The sequence below is a fragment of the Ornithorhynchus anatinus genome, chromosome X2, assembly GCF_004115215.2.
Source record: "Ornithorhynchus anatinus isolate Pmale09 chromosome X2, mOrnAna1.pri.v4, whole genome shotgun sequence".
NCBI classification, from domain to species: Eukaryota; Metazoa; Chordata; class Mammalia; order Monotremata; family Ornithorhynchidae; genus Ornithorhynchus; species Ornithorhynchus anatinus.
This window is the reverse complement of record NC_041750.1, coordinates 25,276,053-25,299,133: the sequence shown is the minus strand read 5'-3', so window position 1 is coordinate 25,299,133 and position 23,081 is coordinate 25,276,053. Positions and strand designations below refer to the sequence as shown.

At 42.9% G+C, this 23,081-nt stretch overlaps 1 protein-coding gene across 4 annotated transcripts in view; it reads right to left on the bottom strand.

Annotated features, from left to right (window-relative positions):
• Positions 1-23,081, bottom strand: part of CAP2 (cyclase associated actin cytoskeleton regulatory protein 2) — a 73,702-nt gene that overhangs the window by 15,178 nt on the left and 35,443 nt on the right. For 3 of the 4 annotated variants that reach the window (XM_007666435.4, XM_039910536.1, XM_007666434.4), the window contains 4 exons: positions 8,358-8,435; positions 2,242-2,385; positions 1,840-1,925; positions 360-465 (listed from right to left, as the gene is read on the bottom strand). In XM_007666435.4, coding sequence (XP_007664625.2) covers positions 360-465; positions 1,840-1,925; positions 2,242-2,385; positions 8,358-8,435 — 414 coding nt within the window. The remainder of the gene's footprint in view (positions 1-359; positions 466-1,839; positions 1,926-2,241; positions 2,386-8,357; positions 8,436-23,081) is intronic. The other variant, XM_007666436.3, reaches the window with a different exon arrangement.

Here is a 23,081-nt window from a genome sequence, read left to right as displayed (position 1 = left end):
TCTACAGCATTCCTGTACCTATCTTACACACTCTATTACTGAACCATTCATTCTTATCCCCTTTTCCTTCTGCTTTCTGTCCATAAATACCTTTAGCGCCTACCTTCCCTTTTAGAACGTAAGCTCCTTGAAGGCAAGGTAAGCTAACTGCTGGCAGGGAACGGGCCTACCAACTGTTAAACTATATTTTCCTAAACGCTGAGAACAGTGCTCTGCACACAATAAGTGCTCAGTAAATCCGACCGAATAACTGATCAGTGAGGGATCTGTTGGAGTCTTCCAAGTGGTTGGTGCAGTGCTTTGCATAGAGTAGGCACTCAGTAGACACTATTGATTGATTAACCGGCCACGGTACTCACAGTTTTGCTCCAGACCAAGCCTGTGGTGTGATGCTCCTTGATGTATGCTTGAAGCTCAGTCCAGATGTTCAAATACGACTTCACCCAATCAACATGGCGCAGATCACTTTGGAAAGAAAAACACATAAGAAGATGTGTATATAGGAGATGCTGATGGAAGCCAACGTCTTCCTCCGCTCCTAAATGGCAGTGATTCCTGCCGCCCGGGCCCCGTGGCCGGTTTTAAACTGGTCTTTGCGTGACATTGGAGAGATAAGCAGCACAGGCTCCCACCAGCAGCAGACAGAAAGAGGGCTCAACTGGACCTCCTTGTTGGCCAATGGAAAAAAGACAAGTAATAAAAGGAAGATGCAAGGAGAAAGAGAGGGAACTTAGATTGTGAGCCCCACGTTGACAGAGACTGTGTCCAACCTAATTAACTTGTACCTATCCCAACGCTTAGAACAGCGCTTGACACCTAGTGAACACTTAATAAATACCATAAAAACAACAACAAAAAGCAAGATAGGCGAGGCCCAGGAGGTTGGAACCATGTCCTGGCAAAATCCAAAAACATTGGCCCTTGTGGCCGGTGTAAGTTCTGGTATGAACATTCTCTCTGTTCCTCGCCCCCAGCAAGTCAGTGAACAGAGGCGGAAGTGGTAGAATGGGAGAGGTGGAGCCTTGATGCTCAGACAGTGATGGGGAAAATGGCAGCAGAACTAGTGAAGGCAGCTGGGCACCCCCCCAAATCCCAAAGATCCCAACAATTACTCCTCAGAAACCCCCTCCCCCTTTCCCGTGGCCCTGACCTTGCAAACAGATAATAGTCATGGCGTCTATTGAGCTGTAGTAAACATCGGGGTAAGGACAAGATAATTACATCATTTCAATCACTGAGAATCAATCAATAGTATTTGCTGAGTGCCTACTGTATGCAGAGCACTGTATTAAATGCTTGGAGAATACAATGAAGTAAGCAGTTATGATCAGAATCAAGGTTGGTACAATGTCTGAAATGAGTCAATCTATCAATCTGTGATATTATTGAGCACTTACAGTGAGCAAAGCACTGTACTAAGCACTGGGGTTAATACAGTTGGTAGAAATGATCTTGTTCTCCAGGAACGGAGTCACATTCAAACTTTTTTTTTAAAAAAAGAATAGATTTCCAGGGTAGTCAAGCCTAGCCCAGCTCGCAAGTTTCAAGGAGGCTGAGGCAGAATAGTCTCAACACTTAGTACAGTGCCTGGCAAATAGTAAGCACTTAATAAATACCAGAAGAAAAAACCGGTAGTGAACAACACTGTTTGAGCTACTGTAGCTATCTACCAATTCCTTAGAGTTTAGAGAAGTCCCAGGCCCATCTACGAGCGATCATGGCTCATTTCAAGTTGATTGAAATTGCAACCTAATGAATAACTGTACAGTTATTCTGACTACAAGAGCGAAGCTACTATCAACTTCAACCTATGCAGACCGTAAAATATCACAAACATACCTGTGCTTGTAGTCCTTTAAAACCCTGTTAGTGTAGAAGGTAGCCGCATCATTCATCTCCTTGACATAAGGACCTGGTTTGGGGGACTGAGAGAACAGGACCAGCCCACATGGACAGAAGGAAAAAAAAATAACATGAAACAAAAGAGAGCCAAAGGAAGAGATAAAGCAGTGCCAGTGGGGAATGTAAGGGAGAAAAAAAAGGTTATGTAAAAACTTGCTGAGAACTACATCAAAAGCGCAGCCCATCACCGAAGCAGGGATTATTTCGCCAAAGAATTCAGAGATGGGCCTCCAGCTTTACGACTGACTGAAGGGATAGTGGTAGGAGCGAAAAGGAGCAACTGAAATCTCCGACACAAGGGGCTTCCAACTGGGGCCATCCGTTGTGGCTCGGACTCACCACGGTTATCCACCCTAGGGCAGGGATGCTTTCGCTGACAGCCGACAAGTGATTGAACATTTGACTTCCACGGTTTCTCTCTCTGAAGGTCTGGATGTCGTGGATCTTTTCTGAGATTGGTTTGAGAAGTGTTGCCACATCATTCTGGAAGAACAGCGACAAGAGACGTGATAAATGCTGGTAGGACAGAGTCATGGCTAACACGGTCCTCATGGACATAATAATAATAATAATAAAATGATGAAAATGGCATCGATTAAGCACCTACTATGTGCTAAGCTGAGGGGCAGATACTAGGTTAACACACTGGACACAACCCTATCCCATACAAGACTCACAATCTATCTTATCCCCATTATACAGAAGAGGAAACTGAGGTCCAGAGAGCTTCAGTGACTCATCATGGTCCCCAAATAAACCGGGAGCGGAGCTAAGATTAGAACTCAGGTCTTTGGATTTCCAGACCCATGTTTCATCCACTCAACTAGCTGCCTCCCAATGTTTAAAACATAAACATCTCCCTCCATCTGGAACAAGTGACACTCAATTTAACCCACAGTCCAAAATCCCCCCCACAGCATTCTCCAGGAGAGCCAAAATTCTGATTTCAGCCAGGCTACTCAAAAGTGCTTCTCATCCCTCAACTTGCCAGGCCGTGGTATTTTAGTATAAATGCCGTTTTGAGAGAAGCCAGGGCAGCTGAAATATTAGGAGCAGAGCAGGCAGGCATTAAATAGATTTAAAGTCATCCTTCTTTATCTACAACCTCCCAACAACAGCAATAAAGACTGAGAAGGCAGTGCATTCTGCAAGATGCCTTTTTTTAAAAAAATATTTAATCGGTTATGGGACTAAAACCCCATAAAGATTGGGAAATCTCATTTTTGCTGGGGTTTGCAATTGTATGTAGACGATCTGTGACTAGCCCAATACAAACAAACCATCTGGCTTTCATTCAGTGCCAACAACTTTCTCCTGTCCTTTCAAGGTTTTACGTCCTTCCTCTCATCTTGAACTTTCACAGCGAGGGTTGAAAATAGCTGGAGAATATTAGTGTGATCCTAAGAATCCAGTGAGGTTGTGCAGATATGGAGTCAGAAAGTCAGTCAATCGTATTTATTGAGCACTTACCGTGTGCAGAACATCGTACTAAGTGCTTGGGAGAGCACAACAATGAACACATTTCCTGCCCACAAGGAGCTTCGAGTCTAGAGGGGGAGACAGGTCCTTTCTCTTGGCCTGCCCGAGGAATTTTCCCCTCCAGTCAGGGAGGCCAGAATTAATCCATCAATTGTGTTTATTGAGTGCTTACTATGTGCAGAGCGCTGTACTAATTGTTTGGGAAAGTACAATAAAACGGATTTAGCGGACCCATCCCCTGCCCATAATGAGCTTAGAGTTGAGAAGCCGGCAATCAGTTGCCCTCTTTTATGAGAATGTGGAGAAAGCATCGGGGTAAATGTGTCCATCCAAACCAGGGCCTGGGTGTGAGAGAACCTGGGTTCTAATCCCACTTCTGCCACTTTCCTGCTCCATGAAGCAAGTCACTTCACTTCCTGGCCCCTCAGTTCATCACCTATAAAATGGGATTAGAAGCCTTAAGTGCTTAATATACTGCTCTGCACTCAGTAAGTGCTCAATAAATACTACTGAAGGAATGAATGGATGAATTTTCTCCCTTCTAAGACCGAAAGCTCCTTATAGGACAGGGACTGTGTTTGAACTAATTGTCTCAAATCTGTCTCAGTGCTTAGTACAGTGCTTGACACACAATACTGCTTAACAAACACCACCTATCAGAGCCCCAGCCTATTTCCCAGAGGCCAGAAAATAGGCATTCCCACTTGGCTTGCCCTAATGGTGTAAATTAGGGAATTCAGTTGCCTCGGGAGTGGGACCAGGAGAGAGTTGCCATGTTCAAGGAAAAGAAAATGAACACAGGCAGAGGGGGAGTGTGGAGAAGCCTCTAAGGAATTTGGAAGCTGGATGTGGAGGCATACTGAAAAACTGGGGCGAACAGTGCTAAGCGTTTAGTACGGTGCTCTGCACACAGTAAGAGCTTGAATACGATTGACTGAAAAATAATAAGAATAATGATGACATTTGTTAAGTGCTTCCTCTGTAATAATAATAATGTTGGCATTTGTTAAGCGCTTACTATGTGCCGAGCACTGTTCTAAGCGCTGGGGGAGATACAGGGTAATCAGGTTGTCCCACGTGAGGCTCACAGTTAATCCCCATTTTACAGATGAGGGAACTGAGGCACAGAGAAGTTAAGTGACTTGCCCACAGTCACACAGCTGACAAGTGGCAGAGCCGGGAGTCGAACTCATGATCTCTGACTCCGAAGTTCTGTGTCAAGCACTGTTCTAAGCGCTGGGGCAGATACAAGATAATCAGGTTGGACACAGTCCCTGAGTTCATTAGCCACTAGTGGATCACCAGAAACACTAATATCAAGAAGGGTGTTGTCCCGAGAATCTGAATCCATTAGCCACTAGTGGGTCACCGTAAACACTAATATCAAATGATGGTTTGGTCATGTGATCCTTCCCACAGCACATATAAATATAGAACATGACCATAAAGAGTAACAGATCGTGCACTCTGCTAAGTAATTTATTACAGCGGATGCAGAATCACTCCTCTGCCAGCTGGCAATTACCTTCTCCTCTCCTGTTCTTTTCACATATACAAGTTGTTCAGATGATAGAGGCTCCGGGGGAGGGGGAGAAAGCCCTCCGAGCAGGAAAATGCTGAACTTATTAGCACGGAGTGAGTTGTAGCCAAACTCCAATTTTTAAAGGTCATAACCTTAAATGAGTCGGGGGCCTTAGGGAGCAGACTTTTCTCTTTCATTAATTTCTAGTCATTTTCTAAAAACAAGACCTCTTATTCTTCCAGCACCTTGGAACTGCTGAGGTCAGATTTATCGCAGTTAACAAAAAAATACTGGGGTCAATGATAAATGTTCCTTAGCTTAAAAAAAATACAAAGTGACCCCAACATTAGGACAGATGAAGACGAGAAAGATGTCCATTTGCAAGTGTTCTCTATCTGAGTAGCATCCATCACCATTCTAGCTGGCAACTTTGACAGGTAGTCACAAAACAATGCAAAAGACAGGGAGGAATCTTTCTTTAGCATTTTATTGGGAAGTTCCTTAAGTTTAACAGACATTACACTTCCCCTAGCGATCACTCATTACCCAAGTCATGTCTTGTGCAAAGAGAAGTGAGCCAATGCCCCTCACTTTTTTCTTTTTTTTGTTTTACTTTAAAAAAAAAGGTTGTCCAGGGACACTCTGACTTGACAGGAATTTAGTAAATCCACTCAAACTCCACAGTGCTGTTTGAATAGTTGCACAAAGTGACTGTGCCTTAATCACAATTCAATCACAGCTTTCTATTGCTAAAACAACGAGTCTAGACTGCAGAATTACGGCATCGCGCTCTATTCTCTCCCATTCACAGATACGCTGTCATCTTAACTTTTGTATTTCCCACTCTCACTGGATAGTCAGATAAACTGATGGTTGGATTTCCTGTTGGATTTCAACACTGGCTTTGTAGCCTTAGGCCAGAAAAACAAGTCAACCTGAATGTCATCTCACAGATCCTCGCCTCATCTCTACATGTTCCGGCTTTTATACTCTGCAAAGGCAGAAGTTACTGGGGTATACAGCTGTCAGTATAAATTGTTTTTTGGACTTAGGCGGACTGATGGAAAATAGAAAATTTTATTTCTAGTAATAATAATAGTAATGATAATTAAGTGCTTTCTATATGCCAAGCCCTGTACTAAGCAATGTGGTAAGAGGGAGAACAGGTAATGAATCCCCATTTTGCAGGTGTGCACAAATGTATAGGGGTTAACCTTTATACATTATGTCTTGCCAGAAATCTTTGCTAATAGCAAACCATAACCTTTCTCAATCAATCAGTGGCATCTAGTGAGTGCTTACTGGGTGCTAAGTACTATACTAAGTGCTTGGGGATTAGGCCCAAGATTATCCTTCAGTGGTGACTCCCTGTGGGGATTTCTGTCACTTGTTTTGGGTTCCCTGGCAGTTTGACCTCTGTTTGGGTGCGAGACAACCCAGCAGAACCCCAACCAGCTTCTCTGGCCGGGGACTTGCCCTTCCTTGCTGGGAGTTGGGGAAATAGGCCTAGCAGGGTTCAGGGTGAGGGAAGCGGAAAGAGGACGAGGATGTCAGACAGAAATGCCATAGACACGGGAGGAAATCCCAGGAGAGAAGCCACAGGAGTACAGTGAGAAAGTGGGGGAAAGGAGAAACACCTCAGTGATTCAGGAAGTGCAGGGAGCAGGGAGTGGAGAGAGAGCCACATTTCCCATGAGGTTGTGGGAGGGAGATCCTGCAAACTTCTCCACAACTAACTTCTAAATTAACCCATTTAGGACCCCACACTTTTTTAATTCAGGAGGAAAACAACTGCTATGGACCTGCCTTTCTCTCTAAACCTCATCCACTCTTTCCAGGATGGTTACCTTTACAGGTCATTGTATAACCCTCAACACACCTGCAGATACCCCATCTCACTCTCCTCTCTCACCCACCCCTTCCCCTCTTCCTCTTCACCCCAACACTTAATCAATCATATTTATTGAGCACTTACTATGTGCAGAATACTGAGAACTAATCTCTTGGGAGACTATGTTTCCTATTACTCAGGTGCTTCCCCTACCTGTAATTTATTTTAGCATCTGTCTCTCTGCTAGATCATAAACAATTTGAAATGCAGTGTGGCCTAGTGGAAAAAGCCCAGGCCTGGGAGTCAAAGGACTCCCGATTCTGCCATTTGCCTGCTGTGTGATCTTGGGTGAGTCACTTCACTTCTCTGAACCTGTTACCTCATCTGTAAAATGGGGATTAAGATTGTGAGCCCTATGTGGGACAGGGACTGTATCCAACCTGATGATTTTGTATCTAACCCCAAAGCTTAGTAGAGTGCCTGGCACATAACAAGTGCTTAACAAATATCATTTTTTTTTTTTTTTTTAAAAAAGCTTCACGTGGCCAGCCTTGGGGCATGACAGGACAGAGCCAGGGTGAAATAATATATCCCCCAAGGTAGGGGGATTAATCAGAATCTGCATGTGCATATATTCCATTTTCACCAGATTCCCCCTCACGCCCCAGTACTAGCAGCTTCGGAAAGAGGATGCGGGATAAAGGGCAGGCTGTTGTTCCAGGATAACAGCTGCATAGTCACCACCTGCTTTCATGCTTGCCATCTGCTCCTCTAAGCCAAGCAGATCTAGTTAGGGGGAGTCATTGGCAGGTGGGCTGGAGGGGAGGGAGGTACCACCCAAGACCACCCCATCAGGGGACTGGACAAGATGGAAAGCTCATTTTTTTAAAACGGTATTTGGTAAGCGCTTACTGCGTGCCGGGCACTGTACTAAGCACTAGGATAAATACAAACTAATCAATTTGGATACAGTGCCTGTCCCACATGAGGCTCACAGGCTTATCCCCACTTTGTAGATGAGGAGGAGACAGGCATCAATATAAATAAAAACAAATTATGGGTATGTACCTAAGTGCCGTGGGGCTGAGGGAGGAGAGAATAAAGAGAGCAGATTCAAGGACAAGGGTGACGCAGAAGGAAATAGGAGAAGAGGAAATGAAGGTATGAAAAGGAAAGCAGTTCCCCCCACCAATAAAAGGGCATGATATCCCAAATAAGCCTGCAGGAGGTATGATCGATTGCCTATACCAGAAGCCTGGCTTGGGGCACGACTCACTTCTGTGTAAACAGGAATTTAAGAGCTGTTCCCTTGGAAGCCCTAAAAAGCCACGCAGACATTTCCCCCACAAAGCATTCTCCGCAATGGGACAAGCGGGCCAGAGTGTTTACAAAGCATGAGATAAATTTGGAGATGGAATTATTGTAGCTCGGAACCTCAGATGATCCTGATAGAACAGCCGCATTAAAAAAAAAATTCGGCATTTGCGGACACCTTATCAGTCAGTAAAAACTCCACAAAGGGTGAAATCCGTCCAAGGTAAACAGCTCTGCTTCAGTTTCCCGTTATTTCTCTAAAAGGCAGGTTCTGTCGTTTCTAAGAGGACCCTTAGCATCTTTTCTTACCTCTTGGGGCTGCTGGTATTGGGATGCTAACAGGAGGAAAGCTCGCTGGGCTTCGAAAGCGCTGTGGACCATTTCTGCCTGGAACAGGAAGAAGAGGAAGGCACGTTACATCTATTTATATTAATATCCATCTCCCCCTCTAAACTGAGCTCCTTGTGGTTTGGGAACATGCCTACCAATTTTTTTTTAATGGTATTTGTTAGCACTTATTCTGTGCCCTGCATTATACTAAGCGCTGGGGTAAATACAAGCTAATCAGATTGGATACAGTGCCTGTCCCACATGAGGCTCACAGTCTTAATCCCCATTTTACAGAGGAGATAACTGACTCACAGAAGAGTAAAGTGATTTGCCCGAGGTCACCAGCAGACAAGTGGCAGAGCTGGGATTAGAACCCAGATCCTCTGACTCCCAGGCCCATTCTCAAAGTGTAGTGGATAGAGAACGGACCAGAGAGTCAGAAGGTCAAGGATTTTAATTCCAGCGCTTCCACTTATCTGCTGTGCAACGTTGGGCAAATCACTTCACATCTCCGTGCCTCAGTTACCTCATCTGTAAAACGGGGATTGCATCTGCAAAATGGGGATTAGAGAAGCAGCATGGCTCAGTGGAAAGAGCACGGGCTTTGGAGTCAGAGGTCATGAGTTCGAATCCCAGCTCTGCCACTTGTCAGCTGTGTGACTGTGGGCAAGTCACTTCACTTCTCTGGGCCTCAGTTACCCCATCTGTAAAATGGGGAAGAAGACTGTGAGCCCCATGAGGGACAGCCTGATCACCTTGTATCCCCCCCAGCGCTTAGAACAGTGCTCTGCACATAATAAGCGCTTAACAAATACCAACATTATTATCTGTGAGCCCCATGTGGGACAGGGACTGCATCCAAAGTGATGATCTTGTAACCAGCCCAGTGCTTAGTGCAGTCCCTGGCACAAAGTAAGCGTTTAACAGATACCATAATTATTATTATTTTTATTATTACTACTGCCAGGCTCAAAGGCAGATGCCCTGGTACTTCAAGAGATTCAAGACATCTGGCTCACTCTTCAGGCACTAAAGAGGCCTTCCAAACCATGCCTTTTTCTTCCGTCACTTACTTTTCCAGTGCCTGCTAACTATGCCACAGAATTACCATAAATTCTCTCCTTAATTTCAAATTTAAATGTCCATCTGTTAGTCTGTCAAGAGATTTTGCTTAATTCATTTTTTCTCTCTATGAAGAAAATATAAACTCTCATGGGGGGGGGTAGGCAGGCACTTGTGGGTTATTCTTAAAATATACATATACACAGGTCTTTAATATATGCATATATTTATTTATTCTAAGTTTAGTCCATTCTGCCATAATATATAGAGAAGAAACATGTCTAGTGGATAGAGCACGGGCCTGGGAGTCGGAAAGACCTGGATTCTAATCCCGTCTCTGCCACTTGGATGTTGTCGGACCTTTGTCATGTCACTTTTTTTCCGCTGTGCCTCAGTTACCTCAACTGTAAATTGGGGATGAAGACTGTGAGCCCCTTGTGGGATAGGGACTGTGTCCAACCTGAATAACTTGTAATTACTCGAGTGCTCAGTACAGTGGCTGACACATACTAAGCACTCAACAGATACCATTAACAAATGCATGCTTTTTACTACATGTTTTGGCTAGGAACTGGCCAGAGAATTAGGAAAAATTGGTCCACTGGGGAGAGTCTGATGGAATACAGTTCATGAGGAACTGGAAAAATCATGGCAGGTGAGTGCAATAGTAAGAATTTTCCTTTACCAGCAGTTTTGTGAGGATGCACCCCCCTTGTTAGAGAAAAGCTGTATTGTAGTATATGCAAACAGAAGATTCAACATTTGCCTTGCAATGATAATAATAATTGGGGTTTGTTAAGAGCTTGCTCTGTAACAAGCACTGAACTAAGTGCTGGGATAGATACAAGACAATTAGGTCCCACAAAGGGCTCACAGTCTAATAAGAGGGAGAACCGGTATTGAATCTCCATTTTGCAGATGAGGGAACTGAGGCACAGAGAAGTGAAGTGACTTGCCCAAGCTCACAGAGCAGACAAGAGGCAGAGCTGGGATTAGAACCCAGGTCCTCTTGCTTCCCAGGTCCGTGTTCTTTCCACTATGTCACGCTGCTTCTCATGCTGGTTGGGGGAAGGTAAAATGAATGTAGTACAGTGCCTGGTTCCTAGTCAGCACCTAACAAATACCCTTTTTTAAAAAAGTACCATTAGAACAACAAGAAATCCACCAATCGCCCATCTCTTCTCCCTGCAGGCTTAGAGGTCTCAGGATTCAAATGGGTTAGTACTTTTCTAAAGAGCCTGGGGATCAGAGAGAACATGGCTTCCCTCTGACCTGGCTCCATCCCAGATAGGCTGGATATTTTTGTCCTGGCCATTTCTCCCCAGTCCTTCTTCTACTGTTCAGGGGGTTTATTGCGTCTATCCTGGCCCTCTAAACATCAAAGACAAACAGATGCCCCTTCTGAAAAGTTCAGTTCTCACAAGCAGGATAAAGGCACTTGCCCATGCATATTAAAGGCATCACAGCAGGAAGTCAAAAACTACAACTGTTGGGAGAAGTCACAAGGGTCAGAGATGACATTAAAGGTTCTTTTGCACTACAGAGGGGTGAGGGGGCAAGTCTGATCAATGAGGACAGTTCATATCATTCATTTAGGACTTTTTTTAAACAAACTCTACTTTCTGCACGGGCACTTTGGTATCTTCTTTTTTGTTCTAAGTTTTGCAGATCAATTCTTCATCCCTCAAGATAATTTTGGGGAGGTTCAGTTTCAGAGATGGATTTACAAAGTCTGACTCTTACCAGGAGAGGGGAGTAGGTATGTCCAGGTTTAGATAAGAGTGGATTTACGCTTGTTACTATTTCAACTCTTCCGTCTTTCCATGCTATTTTTCCTAACAGTGGCATTTATTAGTCAATCGTATTGATTGAGTGCTTACTGTTCGCAGAGCCCTAAAGGATATTTTAGAAGCTACTTCTTGGAGTGGCCTAATGAAAAAAGCCATGACACAGTAAATCAATGAGTGGTATTGACTGAGCCCTTATAGAGCACTGTATTAGCACTTGGGAGAGGAGGATACAACAGAGCTGATAGGAATGTTCCCTGCACACATGGAGCTTACAGTCTAGCATAATAGCAGCTATTTTCCTACTTTCTGCCTTCCAAGTTGAAGGTGGACCTAACTGTAAAGTTTAGAAGTCAGAAGACAAGGCTGTTCTCCATGTTCGGTTCCCTCTTTCGCTGAACCAAGCTCTTTGCTAAGTCACATTATATAAATCGGACAAGACTGCATTATGAACTTTCAACTCGGGTCACCGGGCAGTATTGTGATGAATTGTTGGAAAAAGACATGAATTAAAAGTGCTTAGGAGTGAAATCATCTCATTCAATAGCCGGCTTTCGCCAACTGCTGAATTCTAAAATTCAGCCTCCGAGCAAAATCCATCCTCTTTTCAAACCCGGCCTACTGCTATCTGCCTGGGATGGGGAGAGAAAGCACAGTATTGACCCCATTTAAGATGTTGCAAAATTCACCCAGATTGATACAAGCAATTTTTCCTTTCCTGCCTCCTACTTGGATGCTTCCAGAGAAGCGAGATAAGTCTCCCTCAATAGACAGCTAACATTTTAGTTTGGAGCAAATAAAGACAATAATAATAATGATGATGATGATGGTATTTGTTAAATACTTGCTATGTGCCAAGCACTGTTCTAAGCGCTGAGGTAGATACTAGGTAATCAGGTTGTCCCATGTGGGGCTCACAGTCTTAAGTTCTCCTTTAAATCCATCTGGGTGAAAACAAAGCAGCACTACCTACTGGATAGAGTACAGGCCTGGCAGTCAAAGAACCTGGGTTCTAATCTCCTCTCAGCAGACAATGTGACCTTGGACAAGTCATTTCACTTCTCTGGGCCTCAGTTACCTCATCTGTAAAATGGGGATGAAGACTGTGAGCCCCATGTGGGCCATGGACTGTGTCCAACCTGGTAAACTTGTATCTACTTCAGCATTCAGTACAGGGCCTGGCACGCAGAAGTTTTTAAATACCATTTTTTAAAAAAAGACAAAACAGAGAAGCCAATTCTAATTAGATGGAATGTATTATTTCTGGGCAAACAATTCCTGTCCATGGAAATACAGAAGAGCAGTGGTTTGGGGCAAGCCCTGGGATAGATTGTTTGGCTTGATTCCATATTTTTCCATATTCCATGTTTCGTTTTGTTGTCTGTCTCCCCCTGCAAGACTGTGAGCCCATTGTTGGGTAGGGATTGTCTCTGTTGCCAAACTGTACTTCCCAAGTGCTTAGTACAGTGCTGTACACAGAGTAAGCACTCAATAAATAGGATAGAATGAATAAGACATATAACCATTTCTGTAGATTTGGCATCTCTGAAATTTGAGCTCCTGTGGCACAAAAGAACAGTCTAAATATAGTAAGGTCAGGTGGAAAAGCTGGGAACAGAAATAATCAAATCTTGGTTTATTTAAAAAAAAAAAGTTGGCCAAACCAAAATAATCAAAAAGAGTAGAGGATTTAAAGGCCCTATCTCACTCAAATAATGAAAAATAAAAATAATAATGATATTTATAAAGCACCCGGTGTAGAAGTTGAAGTTACAATGGCGGAGGCTTAAATGGATGCTGTCTGTTGGAATAAAAAGTGATTCTCACTGGTGAATCTTTAATGACTCTTCTTTGGAATTCACCAGATTCCCTCTAGAATGTAAAGTCTTTGTGGGCAGGGAATGTGTCTGTTACATTGTTGTATTGTAGTCTCCCAAGCACTTAGTACAGTGCTCTGCACATAGCAAGAGCTCAGTAAATACGTTTGATTGACAGGTGCTAAGTGCTCTGTCAGGTACAAGATAATCAGCATCAGTGGTAATTATTGAGCCCTTTCTGTGTGCAGAGCACTGTACTAAGCACTTGGGAGAGTATAATACAACTGAGCAAGAGTGGACAGGGTTCCACACAACATTTTATTTCCATTTTACTGAGGCTCAGAGCGGGAGACTTGACAAAGATCACAAGGCCAATCAGGGGGCAGGGGTGACCCTCAACCTCTCCTCTGTTCTGGTAGAAAGTGCGTAGCAAGCATCAGTAGGTACTAAGAGGAGACCAAAATCTTCCTTGGACTTGCGACAGTCTTTTCCCATCAAAAGACATCCCCTCTTTCTTAGAAAGCACTTCCGCCTCCCACAGTTTTCTTCATCTCCCTCTTGAAGGATTTATCATGTTTCTCAAGGCTCACAGGGCTCAGATAGGGGAAGAAAAACACAATGCATTTATAAATGATCAACATTAAACCAGCCACTGCAGTTTCTGGAACCCAGCATAAAATCTACTTTAAATAATGAACTGAATTTACTTATTCATTTATCTACAGGTCAGAGACTTAACAGAGATGGGATCATGGACATTTTCCAAGGAAGGAAAGCAGAGAGAAGCAGCATGGTGGTCTGTTCTATCTCTTTCCCACAATTTTTTTAAATTTTTCATTTTCTTACAGCTGGGAATATTTAGTTACTTCAAAGTTACTCATCAAAATGATTATCTCAACATTCCATCATTATGCAGGTGAAATACATAACTCTGTACTTACAAGCCTTTTTTCCAAGCTGCTATGATAATAATGTTTGTGCTATTCTTTAAGCTTTTACTATGTGCCAAGTACTGTACTAAGCACTGGGATAGATTCAAGCTAATAGGGTCAGACACATGGGTCTCACAGTCTAAGGGGAGGGAGAACAGGTTTTGAATCCCCATTTTACAGATGAGGAAATTGAGTCACAGAGAAGTTAAGTGGCTTAGCCAAGGTCTCACAGCAACTCCTTTGAATTTACAGAACTTCTAAGGAGTTCGAATCACTCAAACGTTTTCTCAGAAAACACACGGGAAGCCTTCTGGAGTAAAAAAGACCAAATGAAGGATTTTTGTCTCCTCGAGGGGGAAAAATGACAATTGGTTTATCAAAGACCATCCCAGAAGTCCATACTAGAAGGAGGTCCTAGGTCTCCTGAAGCCAAGGTCCAGGAAATATGACAGTACCTTTTCAGCAGGGAATGTGGGGCAGAGGGAAATGGTGGTAGGGATACCCAAAGACCCAATAGGACATTTTATTCAGTACTTTCTATGAGCCTAACACTGTGCTAAGCACTCCGGTAGGGAGTCACGGGACCTGGGTTCTACCGTGGCTCTGCCATTTGCCTCTGGGTGATTTGTGTGACAACTTTGCTGTGCCTCCGTTCCCTCATCCGTAAAATGGGAATGAAATACCTATCCTCCCTCCCCTTTAGAGTGTGAGCCTTGCAGGGGACGGAGATAATAATGATGGTATTTAAGTGCTTACTATGTGCCAAGCACTTTTCTAAGTGCTGAGCAATGTTCTAAGCGCTGAGCAATGTTCCAAGCGCTGGGGATGGCGTATCCACCCCAGTGCTTAGTATAGTGCTTAGCATATTGTGAAAGCTTAACAAAAACCACCCTTATCATAATTATTAGTAGAAGATAATCAGATCAGACTTAGTCCCTATCCCACACAGCACTCACAAACAAAGAGGTAAGGAGCCCACATTACTGTACCCTTAGATTTTGGATATCAGTAACAAATGCCACATTATTATTAGTGGCAAGCCCCACGTGGGACTCTCAAGCCCGACAGGACTAACACGGCAGGGGAAATTGGCGAAATGGTACTTTTTACTTTGAATAATGCGACCACTTAATGGAGTTTGTACTAACCCTGTTATAGTGTACTCCCCCGAGCACTTTCTGCAGTGCTCTGCACAGAGTAAGCACTCAATAAATACCACTCAAGAAATCCACTCTTGCCCTGACTCCCATTTCACCTCTGGAAAGGAAACATCGGCCCAAGTGAACACCTTCTTATTTATAGCAGTGTTTGATTTTTCAAGAACTTATTCTTTTAAAGCACTTTGAAAAAACCGTATGATGCCAAGGAGAAAAATTCCATTTGCCACAGATCTAGGCGCATATTTAGTTCCTGAATGATTTCTTCCCTCCCTGACCCTGTTTCAAGAACCTTTCTTCTGAGTGTTTCATTGCCATAAGAACAAACGCAGATTCGACTTGATTACTCACGCCCCAGTCATTCTAAATTGGAATTAAAAATACCAAGCTACCGAGCTGAAGATACATTAGAGTTGTTTTCAAGGCTTTGGAAGTGAAAGCTCGTTCTGGTCAGGGAACATGTGTACAAATTTTGTTTTACTGCACTTTCCCAAGTGCTGAGTACAGCGCTCTGCACATAGTAAGCACTCAATAGCATTGGTTGACTGAGGGGAGAAGAGTATGGAAAAAAAAGCAGAACGGAAATGCATTCCCTCCCCTATTAATATATGCTGTAGGTGAGAAAGCAAATCTTTGCGCAGGGCCTGATGTTTGCTATTTAAATCCAAAGCCACGTTGATAATCAGACTGACAAATGCTCCCTAGAGCCAGAGTTACTTGGGCTCACAGAGTCAGGTTGGGTTTGCTCTATTATTCTACATAGCTGGGTAGTGTGTGGAACTGTAGGGGAAAAAAGCGGCGGAAATCATCTAGGTAAAATAAAACTATCAAGAAGCTATTCCCTTTAGATGGAGTTAGACTTTACAGATGATGAAAATGGGGACAAAGTGGGGATAAAATACCCATTCTCTCTCCCTCTCTGTGAACCCACTGTGGGATAGGGGCTGTGTCCAACCTGATTACCTTGTATCTACCCCAGGGTTTAGCGCAGTCTTTGCTACAGAATGATAATTGGCATTATTCTTATTATGATGACTGATAGCTCAGAACTATGAGCACAGTTGGTCTTAGTTTCCCTGGTTCCGTCGCCTAGCACTAGCTCACAGTTCACTGTTTGAAGTTTTTCATCTGGCACTTTTCTGCCCATCCGCTCAGCATTCGGAGACTTTCCTGCAGTTCCTCTCCATCAGCACATTCCACCACACAGAAGAGCTTAGGGCCATCTATCAAACTGGGAGATTATTTAAATCACTAATGAAAATTCTAAATAAAATGGATTCCAGCATCTGATTCTGGGAGATTCCCCCTCATCCCCCACCCACTACTCTTTATCCTTCTTCATCCAGAAAAGCAAACATTTATCCCTACCCATTGTGTTCTTTCCAAAACCTCGATTTAAAGTCTTTGGAAAATCTAAATACATTTTGTCCACATGTTTACTGAACCCTTCCAAAACCACGAGCAGATTAACAAAGCGTGATTTTCCCTTATAGAAATCAAATAGTCTTTCTTCAGTAAGTTATATTTGTTCTCCCCTCAACAGCTTTTGTCTAAATGTTGTCTAATCGATCATCAACTAATCGATCAAGTAACTAATCACTCTTCCAAATGCCTGGAAGAGTAAATACAACAGCGTTGGTAGACAGGTTCTCTGCCCACAACAAGCTTACAGTAGAGGGGGGGAGAGAGGCATTAATATCAATAAATAATCAATAAAGGGCAATGTACTAAGTGCTTGGAAGAGTAAATACAGTAGCATTGGTAGGCAGTTTCCCTGTCCACAACAAGCTTACAGTAGAAAGGGGGAAGAGAGGCATTAATAGCCATAAATAATCCTCAACTTTATTAGCTACTTTGCCCTTTTGGCCTGAAGGAGGGAGATGTCACTTAATCCCTGCCCTGCCACTGCCTGCTGTGTGACCTTGGGCATGTCACAATCTTTCATCTGTAAAGTGGGATTAAGATGCTTGCGTTCCTTCCCACTTGGACGCGAGCCCTGTGTGGAACAGGGACTGAGTCTGATCTGATTATTTTATATCTATATGAGTAGCACCTTGTTTGCGCTTCATACCGCAAGCTCCTCGTGGACAAAGACAATGTTTACTGACTCTATTATGTTGCACTTTCCCAAGCACTTGGTATAGGGCTCTGCCTACAGTAAGCACTTAATAGATACCATCAATTATTAGTATTATTATTTCTGTCCACATTGACAAAACAGGGATTCATATCCTTTACTTATTTTATAAAATTCATGCTATGGGAGGGTTTGACAGCCACTCCTCATAACTCGCTTCATTTAACATACAACTTCATTCATTCACCCTTATTTATTGAGTGCGTACTGTGCGCAGATATTAATAAAAACAAATTACAGATGAATGACAGTGCTTAAAAATCAAGTGCTTAAAAGGTACAGATCCAAGTACATTCTCTCTTCCCTCTCCACTGGGCCACTGAAACAGTCCTTTATTATTGGCCTGACCCTTTCAGTCTTCTGCTTTGACTTCCTAGGGAAGCAGCGTTGCCTAGTGGAAAGAGCCTGGGCCTGGGCATAGGAGGTCTTGGGTTCTAATTCCGGTTCGGTCACATACCTGCTGTGTGACCTTGGACAAGTCACTTCTTTTCCTCTGTGCCTCAGTTCTCTCATCTGCAGAATGGGGCTTCAATACCTGTTCTCCCTCCCATTTAGACAGAGCCCCATGTGGGCTCTTGTATTTACTCCTGTGCTTGCCACATAGTAAGTGTTTAATAAATACCACAATTTTATTATTATTATTCCTAACATTTCATTCATCATGGGCAGAAAGGAAAGGGAGGCAGGGACCCTGATGAGTGACAGGTTTTGCGATAGGCAGCATCCCATTCCAACTTCTGACCTTACAGAACAGAGGTGGCATCATAAAAGCTGACATTTTGGGGTCGGAGTAGGGAGAGTAGTTTCCCCAGGGTGGAATTTTAAATTGGAGAGCAAATGAAAACAAAAAGAAGTTCAAATCTAGAGAAAATGGGTAGGCTTTTTATTCTTGCATCCACCCCTTCACTGTATCTTAGGGAACGCGTGTGTTTATTGTCGTATTGTACTTTCTCAAGTGCTTAGTACAGTGCTTTGCACACAGTAAGTGCTCAGCTTAGTTTTACACAGTAAGTGCTCAATAAATATGATTGAATCAGTGAATAATAATTTCTCCATCCTCAGCTCCACATCATATCTTTAATTGATTTCACTGTCTGTCTCCCTCTAGGCTGTAAGCTCCTTTCAGACAAGGAACACGTCTACGAATTCTGTTGTATTATACTCTCCCAAGTTCTTAGTACAGTGCTCTGCACACAGTAAGCTTTCAAAAAATATCATTGAGTGGCACTGTGGAAACTGACAGCCCTATAATCAATTCCTCTGCTCCAGTTCTCAATCCTGAAATCTCAAGACCAAATCTCATCCATCATCTCCTGAAGAAGAAGAAAACAATCTGCCTCCTCCCTGTCTATCCCCATCTGTCTTCTCCTGCTCCCTCTCTCCTCCTGTATTTTGCAGGCTTCGCGGTGCGTATTTTCAAGTGCAGGCTCATTTTAGAACACATCTGAAACTTGACAGGTTCTTGTCCTCTCAACTATGAAAGCAAATTAATAGCTAAAGTCGAACAGATACAACACATTCATTTCTTTTTCAGCACTAACAGGAGAGTCTCAAGTGCCAAGTTTCAGTTCTGCCTCTGTCACTCTTTCTCTGAGCATTCTGGTCAAATTCCAGCACCTCTGTCTTTCATCGGTCTGTTCCTTTAAGCGTCGGTCTCCGAACAGCCTTTCTGTCCAGCCCCCCAAAAGTGTAGTCACTCCTTCCAAAAAATTTTTTTGTTTTCAACCAGCTAGCGCTAACCCCTCAGGGCAGTACCGTGATGATCAAGTAAGTGAGATGGGCATTCGTTACTATTTTCTTGTCAGAAAGAGCATCACAATGTCTTGTGGTTCCGGGGCACTGACTCACTGAGCGTATCCCATTAGACACGTCTATCTTCTTTCTCTTTCTGCTGTGTCGCTCAGTTCTGGTGTGATTAGGTAGACCTGGCAGAAGAACAATTAATGCTTCCCGCTATCTGCACCTCTCCATGATAATAATAATAATAATAGTAGCAACTGTGGTGTCTGTTAAGAGCTTGCTATGTGCCCAGTACTGTACTAAGCACTGGAGTAGACGGAAAATTATCAGGTCAGACACAGTCCCTGGCCCAAATGGGGCTCACACTAAGCCCTCTCTAGACTGTAAGTTCATTGTGGGCAGGAAATATTCCTGTTTATGGTTGTAGTGTACTCTCCCAAGCACTTAGTACACTGCTTTGTACACAGTAAATGCTCAATAAATACGATCGATTGAATGAAAGTAGGAGGGAGGAGAGGCATTTCACCTCCATTTTACAGATGAGGCAACTAAGGCACAGAGAAGTTAACTGACTTGCCCAAGTTGCCACAGCAGGCAAATAGCAGAGTTAGGCTTGGGTTCTCCTAATGCCCAGGCCCTCGCTCTTTCCACTAGGCTACACTGCTTCTAAAGAGCCCCTTAAGTAATCCACTGTAGTGTCTGCTACACTAATAGAGTGTGAGCAATCTGCTTGGTTGCTTGTGTCCTTTACAAAACTGCTGAATCTCTTCAGTGCATGTTTTTGAAAGTAAAAAATTCCTGTTTTAGCTCTCTAGGAACCCACCAGTGATTTCCTCTCTTCATCACAGGATGAGGATAATACCTATCAGCAGGCTTTAATCACTGCTAAAAGACAGTTGAAAATTCTGTCTGGGAACAGTGACTGGAATAAAGGTCCAAGCCATTATCAGGACTTAAAGCTAGAATCACCATTTCAATCTACATTTTGTCATCCAATGAGTCTGGCTAGCAGACCTTGCTTTATGGAGTTATTCCTCTTTTTCAGGATTAAACAACTGATATGCCTGAATTATTCATTTCAGGTGGAGATGCTCCTTTTCCACAGAAAGATAAAATCTGCACATGCCTGATTCACCTGGGCCTTTTAGATAAATGGAACGAAAGACATGGGAGTAATGTGCAAGGGTGGATTAGTCTTGAAGCAGAAATGGAATTTAAGATACTGAGTGAATCCTGAATAATTCAAAATGCATTTTCTCTTAACTTTCTAGACTGTAAACTCTACTCACTAGATTGTGAATTTCTAGAGGGTAGAGATTGTGTTTACTTGACTGAATTCTCCCAAGTCCTTAGAAGGGATCATGACTTCCAGCTCTTCTTTACTCTTCCAAGTGCTTGGTGCAGTGATCCGCACACCATCAGTGCTCAGTAAATACCAATGATTCGTTAGGGCAGTACCCTTTATGCATTTTGGTACTCACTATAGCTTTTATGAAAATATCCTTATTCTCTATTTCCCCGTCTGTAATTTATTTTAATGTTTGTCTCCGCTTACCAACTGTAAGCTCCTTGTGGGCAAGGATTCCATCTACCAACTCTATTACATTGTACTTTCCCAATCACTAAGTACAGTGCTCTACCCACAGTAAGCATTCAAAAATTACAATGAATTGATCGATTAGACCAGGAACTTGCATATAGGAGGGACTCGATACATACTGTCAGTTGACATATTTTCTAGGATTCATAAGCAGAGAATGGGAGCATTTTCCCCAGTCCTGTTTTGTTCCAGATGTAATGTTTTAGGAGGTCTGAATTATTAGGTTTCTAGGCTTCTCTCGCTTAGGTCAGTAGAACTGAAATGAGGAGCGATGAGTTTCAGAATTAAAGGGCCACATCCCGTTGGTAGTAGAACATACTTTCTCCCCCTTAACCATTGTTGTCTGAGCTGTGCTTACCCAAACCGGCGGTCGATAAGTACCATCGACTGATTGAATGGTAGGGTGCCAGGAAAGGTGCATTATGGTATTTTCATGGACAAAGCGTGCCAAAGTTTACTAAAGCCACATCTCCTCCAGGAAGCTTTCCCTGATTAATCTCTCATCTCCCCAACCCTACTGCTTTATCTATGTTCTTGATTCCCTACTTCTAAGTACTTAGATTTTAAAGCCCCCTTCTCCCAAAGTACTTTTGTTCCTACCTTTAAACTCAGTGCTTCACCCCATCAGGGATTTGAGTGTCTAGATTTTAAGGTCCTTAAGGGTAAGGATCATATCTAACTCTACTGTACTCTTTTATGAACTTAGCACAGTGCTCTGCATATGATGGGTGCTCAATAAATGCCACTGATTGACTGAATGATAGATGCAGGAGTTTCTCTCTCCCCAGGACCCATGGATGCAGTCTGAAAATCAAAAGCCAACTCTACATATGGCCATGGTATTAGCAAGAAATCACGTAAGCAATAATAATAATAATTGTAGTGTTTATTTTGCACTTACTATATGTCAGGCACTGTACTAAGCACTAGGGTAGATACAAGCTAATTAGATTGGATACAGTCCTTGTCCTAGATTGGCTCACAGTCTTAACCCCCATTTTACAGTGAGATAACTGGGGTACAGAGATTTTAAGTGACTTGTTCAAGTTCATGCAGCAGACAAGGGGTGGAGCTGGGATTAGAACTCACATCCTCTGACTCCCAGGCCTGGGTTCTTTTCACTAGGCCACACTCTTGTCACTCCTCAAAAAAAACCCCAAATATTTAAATTAAGGACCATAAAATTTAAAAAAAGTGCAAAGTAATTTGAATTGAGTGTTTAAATCATGATCTTTTCAACTCATACAGAGGACATTAAACTGACTAAAATCCTATTAAAATGTACATGTATATATATGCACCCAGTATATGTGTGTATATATATATATATATACATACATTTTTAAAGGTTTGAATTTTTTAATGCCCTTTCTAGAACTACACTAAATGATGGAGAATCTCAAAGGATATGATCCTTACCCTCATCATCTCTCTCATCCAAAGAGAACTCTTTAGATTTAATCTTGTAAATCCTGCTACTTTCTCCTGTTCAGCAGAGCCTTCTAATTGAGGCAATTCGTTACCCCTTTTTTGTGGTTTGCATTGTCAATAGCCTGTTGTGTGTACAATCAACCAAGCCAAAACCAGGAGAGTACCATTTCAGCTGATGTGAAAGCATAATTCTGCTCCTATTTTACCAGTAATAGCCCCGGAGAAACAGCCCTTTAAAAGCAGGGACAGGAGCCAACTCGATGCACATTAGTGCTACTTCTTCAGCATAATACAAAAAACAACAACATAAAAACTCCCGCTTCTCAGATTTCCATCCTGTTTAATCAGGTATGCGCGCTTTTTCTAGACAACAGGTGTGCTCTCAAAAAATAAAAAGTCAACCCCCACTCTTGTTTTTTGTGAAAGACAGCAGCTGCAAGCACAATGCACACGACACGGGCACTGTAAGATGCAGAAGAAATAGGTTATTTGTCCAACTAAAGGTAGTACACAGATGGACTTCAGTAGTTCCATTTGGCCCTCTAAAAACACACTGTCTAAACTTTCAGAGGAGAGCTGGGCTTTTTGCAACACATTTTCAGAATGTCTCCAGGAAAAATCAGTAACATATAGCTTGGCTTTTCATAATCTTTTATTCTGTCCTTTCACAAATCCTTCCCGAGTAGAACTGCAACAGATACACAAACCAAGGCCCGGACAGCAAAAAACCAAGGTCGCCCACATGGTAGGTGGTTCTTCTCAGCGTGCCTTGCATTTTTAAGATAAACAAGAAACAAAACAGGACTGTACGAACCGTTCAAATGCCGGGATCTGACAATGTTTTAGGCTTCTCCTGAAATAATGTTTGAGGGCAGGAATCATGCCCACCAACTCTATTGCACTGTTCCTTCCCTGTAATTTATTTATATTAATGACGGTCTCCCCCTCTAGACAGTAAGCTCCACGTGGGCAGGGAACGTGTCTGTTTATTGTTATATTGTACTCTTCCACATGCTTAGTACAGTGCTCTGCTTGCAGTA